At 37.9% G+C, this 9,894-nt stretch overlaps 1 protein-coding gene across 1 annotated transcript; it reads left to right on the top strand.

Annotated features, from left to right (window-relative positions):
• Positions 1-1,829: 1,829 nt before the first annotated feature.
• Positions 1,830-3,315, top strand: LOC115448682 (phospholipase A1). Its single transcript, XM_030176193.2, has 2 exons — positions 1,830-2,025; positions 2,293-3,315. Exons 1-2 carry the CDS (start codon positions 1,905-1,907, stop codon positions 3,204-3,206), a joined length of 1,035 nt encoding a protein of 344 aa, XP_030032053.2. The 5' UTR covers positions 1,830-1,904; the 3' UTR covers positions 3,207-3,315.
• Positions 3,316-9,894: the final 6,579 nt, after the last annotated feature.

Raw genomic sequence — 9,894 nt, 5'->3', positions numbered from 1 at the left:
AGGCCTAATCCCTCTCAGTAGTAGAGGAGGCCCGTGCTCAGCAGTGGGCGAGTATATAATACAGGGCTGATATATTATTATACTCTTGGTCACTGGTAAATTAGTCGGTGAGAAGCATTAGCCAGATTGCATTGAGGGTCAAAGAAATGAAATGATTTATTTGAATCTGTAAAATGTTATACATTATTTAGATTCCGTCAATATTAACTCTACCACCAGTTCGGAAAGCAGTTTTCACCAGAGAAGAACGGGCAAGAAACTCTGGTGTTGCTCTTTTCAATCAGTTTAGGGTAAAGACTACAGTACATGATAAAGTAAGAAGAAAAAAAAACAAAAAAGTTTAGAACAGTTCATTTATAGGCTCGTGAAATAAGGAATAAATTAATTGAATTTTTTATATGACTGCACAACCCTCTCAGGAATCATGAAATTTGTCTATTATCCTTATAATTATTTCCTCCCAGCACCTCTAGCAATTAGAAATTAGAAATGTAAGCGAAATGGGCAGAACAGTCCACACAAGCAGCACCCGTTCACGAGTATGACGCATGTGCCAGCCATCGGCCTCCTCAGAATTTTACTTAGACCTATTTGCAGTATTTTTTCCAGTATCTAAAGATTATAAATAGTAACTTTATTAAAAGTATACACGTAGTTTTTCTGTATGTCAAATGATCTACTTTTAATCATCTTAGCTAAAAGTACCTACCAGACTTCTTATCGCGAAACTAAAACTAAATTAAAATATTTTCACAGCATTACCTTAAACTTATATTAAACTAACGAGGTAAAAAATATAGTGAAGACAGGTGATAAATTATTTAACGGAACCCTGTAACTCATACTGTCGTCAATGCGGGTGGGCAGAGTGTATATTTCACTGTTAGTGAGACAGATAAGGTATGCGCTTTGATTGGACGATATTTTAAGATGAACGCTGTGATTCGACAATCATGGAAGCGGTGTCATGCACCGCGTGTGATACAATGACATAGAATAATATGTAGAGTTCAGAAAATAATAATATTTGCCACAAAAAAACATAAAAAGAAATTGAAATATTTTTTTATAAGGAAAAAGTTTGTGCTATAAAATAACAAGATATAAGGTTTGTGCGAGTTTTTAATTACATTTTTTATTGTAAAAACGATACAGGAGACAGAGAAAGAATTTTTATTTAAATACGGCTTTATTTATTATAGCAAGGGAATAAACCAAACAATCTTAAAAGGGAAAATTACACGATAAATTATTTGATACGTAACAAAGGTGTAATAAAGAGGCAAACATTAGTAAGGAACACCCATATACACATGCCCGGATATACTTATAAGTTATTCTACGGGATAAATATTAATATGGAGAGTTTACTAGCCTATTTTTCTATTTTACCAAAATTGGGTTTAAAGTATAGATAAAATTAAAAACACAATTAATAACTTTAGACTTTTTTTATGATTAACTATTTTAATAAGAGGCAATTTTTTAGAAAAGTACTAGTATGTATGAAAACAGCAATATAATCTCACAAAATATTGTTTTCAGTCCTATACAATTTTTACAAATAAATATTTTACAAGTATAGTATATAACATTAAGTAATTTTAAACTAACTTTGCTTACTGACGTTACTACAAGAAATCCCAATGACAAAATACATCTAATACGTTATGGTATTTACTCTACGTCACAAATCAATTTTCCCTAAAATATAAACAATGACGTTTAACCACTTAACGCTTTTGTAACTTAACCTCGACTTTCCTTAAGATAAGAATGACTAATATTTAACATATAAAAACAGACTATTTCACTTCCAATTCACAGTTAAGCGGTGTGTCCGCATAAGACAACATCATTGTCCACAATTTGCTTCATTCACCGCTCATTACGTTTTATTCAAAATGAAGACGCTTGTGTTCAGTTTATTTGTGTGTTTCGCGGTACAAGTTCATGGCTGGAGCCGTGGGGATTTAGAGAAATATGGACCTTTTCAACTGGCCTTACATTCCAATCTTATTAAATGTAAGTACTGCTAAATGATTTGAATTTAGAACGCAGTTATTGATCTCAGTGACTCAGTACTTAGTACGCAGGCTTTGTAGAATCTGTTCCATTGTTCTGAATTTGAATATTTATAATTTGGAATTTATTTAAAATAAAAAGTCCCAGTTAAAAAATATACAAAATATATTTACCAACTTATATTGATCAGCTATCTTTACCAACATCACAACAAAATTTATGAAATCCTCGGCTACTTTTATACTAAATCACCAACTCTTTCCTTAGGCAACCACGATAGGAACCTGAACCTCGACGTTAGCGGCATTGACGTCTACTTCTACGACTTCTCCAAGATTGACGTCGAGATGTTCACCATCGATGAAGCAGCTCAAGGCATCCTGTCCATCAAACACCTGGACAAGAAGAGAAAATTTATCATTTACATAGGAGGTTTTAAATCTCAGATCAATAAGAGATCTTATGAGCAAGTTAGGAGTGCCTTTAGAGAACTAAGCGATACTTATCTCATCATGATTGACCACTCCCAATACACCCACAACAGGCAGGGCAGCAGGAAAAGCTATGCTAGATCGGTGAAATACGTCCACTATATTGGTAAAGCAGTGGCTCAAATGTTGGCGGGGTTAGCTAAAGGAGGTGTATCTCCGAAGAACATGCACGGTGTTGGCCACAGTCTTGGAGGGCAAATATTGGGTCAAATAGGAGAGGAGTTCACCAAGCTTACTGGGAAGAAGATCGCGAGGATCAGTGCTTTGGATCCTGCTGGCCCGTGTTTTGCAAACAGCTTTACCAACGACCAAGTAAGGGCTGGTAATGCGGAGTACGTCGAAGTATACCACTGCAATGCTGGTGCGTTGGGCAGTTCAAGTGTTATCGCTGATATCGACTTCTTTATCAACAAGAATGGGCGTTCCCAGCCGAACTGTGGTACTCCCTTGATTCCTGGCGTGTTTGACTCCTCAAAGGCCGCCTCTTGCAGTCACAGGACCTGCATCGACTTATGGACGGCGTCAATCAGACATCCTGATTGGTTCCCTGCTAGCAAGTGCAATTCCTACGGGAACTTCAAGAAAGGTAGCTGTACCATGAATGATAAAACTATTGCCGGATACTGGAACCCTGGTAATGCTACTGGAATGTACTACTTTACTACTGAAGGCTATGACCTCAGTACATAAAAGAATGTTAGTATGAAGATATCCACCAAAGTATTTCGCCTATTAATGTATCGTAGTTTTTAAGGTATTTATTGTAAAGAAATATAATTTTTAATATTATTTGGTAACAGATTATTTATTTTAATATATCGAACTAGCGTGCTAGGGAAAAATTTGTCTAGAACATAAATGACCCAGCTTGACAGAGGTGGTCTTCAGATATCTTACTGGTGGTAGGTCTCTCATATGTGAGAATGCGCTTGGGTAGGTGCCACCGTAATGTCTATTTCTGCCGCCAAGCAGCAGTGTGTAGTCACTGTTGTGTTCCGGTTTGAAGGACATTCTAGCCAGTGTAACCACTGGACATAATAAGACTTAACATCTCATGTCTCAGGATGGCGAGCGCAGTGGAATACCAAACAATACTTAATAATTCAAGGTGTTGGGTGGTGTCTACTGTTTATGGGCAGTCGTATCACTTACCATCAGGCGAACGGCAAGCTCGTCTCGTCATTTAAAGCAATAAAAATAATCTTATAATAAGATAGTGATGCTGCCTAAGTCATTCGGTTTATTCACGTTAAGGGCAAACATGTATTAATGGTATATAATGGTAGTATGGCTATACTACTAGAGCACGATAGCCTAGTTAGGTATGGAATGGTCTGCCAAAGCTAAGAGCCACAGGTTCAAAGCCCAAGGCACACCCCTCTCACTTTTTGATGTTATGGGTTGTATATCGAAGTTCGCTTCAACAGTGAAGGTGAACATCATGAGGAAAGCTACATACCTACCTAAGAAGTATACATTAGGATTTTGATGGAATGTCTGTTAACGCGCACTAGGCCAGCGTGGTGGACTAACGCCTAAACTATCTCAGTAGTAGAAGATTCGTGCTCAGTGGGACAGTATATAATACATGTCTAGTATTGTATACGTATATAACTACCATTTTTAACCTTCCCGCTAATAATAAAAATACATAATCATTTGATAAGTATGATAACATGCCAAAAAGTCCCCCGTATCCTAGTTGCGGGATTCCCAAAACTATTTAGGTAGTAAATTAAGTAATAGTAGATAACTAGTCTAATTGTTCAAACAATGATAAGAAGGATGTCTCTTTACAGATAATGTTAATAAACAATTATTAACGGGCATTCATAACATTTTAATATTGACGGTAGGTTTCATCGTCCCCTGACATCATGGGATGAGAAAGAGAGAGAAAAAAATTGTGCATCTCTGCCTACCAGTTCGGGAAAAAGACATGATGTGTATTTGTTAATATTGATCGTATCCTATGATCTTGTGATGAAACTAATGACCATATTTGACCCAGACGTCCATCTCTGCTGGTGGTAGGATATATTTTATATCCGCCCAGATAGCGACCACCGTACACAAAGTGTTAAAACCCGACATAGTAGCCTACGTAAATGTGTCGCGTTCCGGGATCCGCCTGTGTATATCCAACAGACCGGCATAATTATGTCGACTGCCGAGGGGTAATCATCTCCCATCAGTCGACATTCTATTGGACTCCACTCCACTTGCCATCAGTGGGGTCACTATGCCGTGTTCGTTTAAAAAAAAACAGTATCAATTGTTCTTCGTAGCTTCTGATATCTACCACCCAAATGGTAAACAGAATAGATAGGATTTTTAAGATGGGTTAACAAAGACTGCCATCTTAACCACTGTAGCTACAAGAAAATTTTCTTAGAAGTCTGTACAATACAAAAAAACCTTCTCAGAAAACTGAACAATTTTTTTAAGACATCTAGATCTGCATCAATTAATGAATTAAATGAAATTTATAATAAATCTCATTTCAGTTGTAGACAACCGAAATTCTCACTTAAACCGTATGAATTTTCAAACTACCATCCCATTAGTGTACCGAGTGAGTGCGAATCTCGTCGTTGAATGCCACTCACCAGCTATAACGTTTTCCATTCTCTGGAGCCAATTTTATGTTCAGCATGCATTTGCGTAAATTATGGCTTGAAGAAAAGACTGAACTATTTTTACTAGTGATATTTTGAAAATAGTCGAACTGTGGTGACGTAGTTGTACTATTTATTTAAGGACCTCCAATGAAGGATACACGGCATATAATAAATACAATGTCGTAGCATTTGCACAATTAACAATGTGACGTGCCTATGGCACAATTGCAGTGCTCTTCAACACTCTCAATTCGATTCCCGGGTAAGGTAAAGTGATATTAGGTTTTTCTACTTAGTATCAGAATGAAGCCTGAAAGTGGCCTCAGTACACGTGATGGTAAGTGAAGTGGGATTCAATAGAATATCGACTGACAAGAAATGATTACACTCGGTAGTCGACACAATTATGCCGGCCTGTTGGAATCGAAAGAACCGTTGAAAGAGTTCCCGGAATAGAAAGGAGCCTATATTTCATATATTATAAAAAATAAATAATATCAGCCCTGTATTATATACTTGCCCACTACTGAGCACGGGCCTCTTCTGCTACTGAGAGGGATTAGGCCTTAGTCCACCACGCTGGCCTAGTGCGGATTGGTAGACTTCACACACCTTCGAAATACCTATAGAGAACTTCTCAGATGTGCAGGTTTCCTCACGATGTTTTCCTTCGCCGTTAAAGCTAACGATAAATTCACAAAGAATACACACATGATTTTAGAAAAGTCAGAGGTGTGTGCCCTTGGGATTTGAACCTGCGGACATTCGTCTTTGCAGTCCGTTCCACACCCAACTAGGCTATCGCCGCTTTTTCGCTATCGCCGCTTTTAGCGCGTTCAAACACACTCCTCAGCTTTATATAATAGGATATATTTACAAGACATTTTTGTTTACTTGCTTTGAATGACGAGACGAGTTTGCAGTTAGCCTAATAGTAAGCGCCACTCATAAACAGCAGAAATACCATCCAACACCTTAAATTACAAAGTATTGTTTGCGCCATCTGCGCTCGCCATTCTCAGATGGATACTCAGGCTACAATGTCCTTCAAATCGAAACACAACAATGACTATACACTGCTGCTTGGCGGCAGAAAAAGGCATTACAGTGGTACCTACCCAGACAGACTCTCACATATGAGAGATCTACCACCAGTAAAGTGATCAGAAGTGATCAGTAGCAGTTTAATACTTTAACCGCTACTGATCACTCCTTACCATAATAACGAAATGCATTAAACCTAAAGCCGTATATTAAACTTACTTCAACGCGTCCCAAAACAAAAATTCCTTTGCCAAGTGCTCTAAACTTACAAATTGCCATAAAATAAAAAGTGAACAGGAGACAAGAGTCGTGCCAAGACGCCGAGAGTAAGTGCATTTTAAAAGATGCATTAAGCATTCGAGTGACGCGTTGTCACTCCGAGCACCTGTAGCTTAGGGAGGAGGGTGTACTAAGGGAATATGGAAATGCATCTAGTATTTACAGATAGCCTAGTTGGGTGTGGAACGGACTGCCAAGACGAATGTCCGCAGGTTCAAATCCCAAGGGCACACACCTCTGACTTTTATAAAAATCATGTGTGTATTCTTTGTGAATTTATGGTTCGCTTTAACGGTGAAGGAAAACATCGTGAAGAAACCTGCACATCTGAGAAGTTCTTTATAGGAATTTCGAAGGTTTGTGAAGTCTACCAATCCGCACTAGGCCAGCGTGGTGGACTAAGGCCTAATCACTCTCAGTAGTAGAGGAGGCCCGTGCTCAGCAAGGGGCAAGTATATAATACAGGGCTGATATTATTATTATTATTTACGTCCGGGATGAATCAGTCCTGGATTTGTAAATAAGCCGTATATGCCGCGGCCTATGGGCGACAGCCTCTTAGGGTCGGCAGATTTCAGAGGACGCTCACTCGATTTAATTAATCATTCGTTTATTTAACTTTAGTGCCTTCCATAACACAAACAAATGGAAAATTATTATGTATTTTAGAAACCTACATAATTCTACCAACATGAGGCGGCAGAAATAGAGTGGCCTACACTCATAAAAAATATAAATCTGCCACTAGGATGAATACAACAACGATTATCATGCATTAGACAGAACTTATTTTGATAAATTTTCTGGAACTTTTAGCAATTTTTAGCAGGAAATCGAATTTAATTATAAATCTTGTGATATTATTTAGTTTAGTGTTATTTCGTTTAATCTTTACTACATCCCAGAGGAAAGCCGAGGACGGGGGGGGCTTGAAAACAGCTTCTCATCGACTCTGTCAAGACGTTTCAAGACGATCACAAACTTCAGTGATGAAGAATACAACAAGAAGAATTTAATCTTTACTGTAAAATAAAGAAAAAAAACTATAAGTCAATCCATCACAAGATTAGTTTTATTGCTTTCCGCCTTTGACCGTACCTGATCATGATACTTGTACTAGTTGGAATTGGTATTTGAGACTAGGTAGTCCCACTTACATATCGATTGCGATACGCGAACGCTTCTATTTAGTCTTTAGACATTACTTACTAATATTTACCAAGACTTATCTACTATATTTGCCTACATATACACTCACGCCTTTTATACTCAAGAGTTTTTATCACCAAAGCTGTAGGCAGTGCTACAACTGATGCAACCACTTTCCACCATGAGTATTCCGTCCCATCATGTGATAGGGGGCGAGCTAATCGCCATATCGCACACAAATTTCAGACTCCGGGCTGATACTGGGCAGAAAAGCCTAGTATCACTGTCCGACCCGGGGATCGAAACTGAGACCTTAGCAGTGCACTCGTACCAAAATACAACTACGCCAACGAATCATACTTGCCTACCGCCCTATGGTTTGGAGGCGCTCGGAAAATTCCACCACGGTATCCCCTGCTTATCGGAGAAGGCGACTAATAGGGAAAGGAGAGGGTTGAAGTCAAAACCTAAAAAAAGGCTGCCTAGTCTCGTAAAGTACCTAATCCATACCTGTTCTAGTAAATTCGACTCATCTCTATCAGTGAGTTGCTTTTGTGAATTGTAGAGTGGGTTTCGTTGCATAAATACGCGATGTCATCCTTTGTTTAGATGGAAACCGAGTTTACAAAGTGCGAGAATCCTTTTGGGTTTTCAGTGTACCTTTAGAACATGGGTGGTAGGAGTTGTTCAAATCAGGCGGACTGTTTTTTTATGTGTTTCCTAAAGCAATAATAATAAAAAGTGTGTGAGCAATTCACATACGGAAGAACTGAAAATTTTTGAAAAATAGCTTACGAGGGATTGAGATGGATATAGAGTATCAGGAGTATTTGCATAAAGGTTTATTATTTTTGCATAATACTAAAACATACTTGCATAATTCATATATTAGTGAGATTAAAATATGCAATTAAATGCAACACGCTTGCTTCATACTAGAGCTTTGTAATACGAAGGCGCAAGCACATGTATAACTTAATAGCAAACAAACACTTAATAACAAAAGAATAAAATGCAGGCTGGTTGATCGCTGTTCCTTTTTCAAATATCATGACTAGTCCATTGAAAAGTTACATTTGGGGTTGCGTTTTTTAGAGGACGCAATTTTATTTTTTAGAAGTGTAGGGGGGGTCAGTGTAAAGCTACAGCCAAGTTTGTGGGGTCGCCACCCTTGTCCCACGGCCGCCATCTTGGGTTGAAATGGTTTTACGATGTATCTCTTAAACTATTTATCTAACAAAAAAATTATAAACATTTTTGTTGCAAATTAAATTCTCTACAACTTTGGTCTAGTAACTTTTGTCGTAGAACTATAAATAAAAAGTTATAAGCAAAAATGTTAAGCAATTGCTTCATCTGTCCCAAAGCGATTCAGGATCCAGTAATTCGCGTACAAGCCGACAACCGCGGGTTTGTGTTGTACGTATTATGAACCTTATAAACACACGTTCTGATGACGTTGCAATGGACATTGCTTAACATTGAATTTCTTAACATTTTCGCTTATAACTTTTTATTTATAGTTCTACGACAAAAGTTACTAGACCAAAGTTGTAGAGAATTTAATTTGCAACAAAAATGTTTATAATTTTTTGTCAGATAAATAGTTTAAGAGATACATCGTAAAACCATTTCAAACCAAGATGGCGGCCGTGGGACAAGGGTGGCGACCCCACAAACTTGGTTTTAGCTTTAGACTGACCCCCCCTACACTTCAAAAAAATAAAATTGCGTCCTCTAAAAAACGCAAGGTAAGGCCTAAAAAATGTAACATTTCAATGGACTAGACGCATTTTCATTTCATCGAGTTTCAAATCACAACGTTTCTAAAGAGGTTTCTATTGCACTCCTAATGACAAAACAGTCACCAGCAACTAAAAGTGGATATCTCAGGCCTGAAACAATAGACTCCAAAACATCCAATACACAATTTCCAAGACATGAAACTAACCGCGATCGATTCGGAATATGCGCGCTATACCAACTATCCGATGAGATTTAATGAAATAACTTCCGCCGGCGGAGAAACTACGTCGATTGTATGAGAAATTTTGCTATAAGTCTATTAAGCAGAAATGGCTGTGGGTTAAGTTGATAGATGAAGCGAGTTGTGTAAAACACACAAAAACATCACGCTTTAATTGCGAAATAGAGGTGCAACTAGGGCACTCAATTTTGACAGTGACGTGTGTTCCATCGCTTCGGGCAAGGCTATGATCTTATCAGGCACATTTGTGGAATTTCCTAGACTTCGTAATGATACTAAGAAGGAAAACCCAATAGCA

The sequence above is a fragment of the Manduca sexta genome, chromosome 12 (assembly GCF_014839805.1).
Source record: "Manduca sexta isolate Smith_Timp_Sample1 chromosome 12, JHU_Msex_v1.0, whole genome shotgun sequence".
Lineage (NCBI taxonomy): Eukaryota > Metazoa > Arthropoda > Insecta > Lepidoptera > Sphingidae > Manduca > Manduca sexta.
This window is presented reverse-complemented; position numbering and strand designations above follow the sequence as displayed.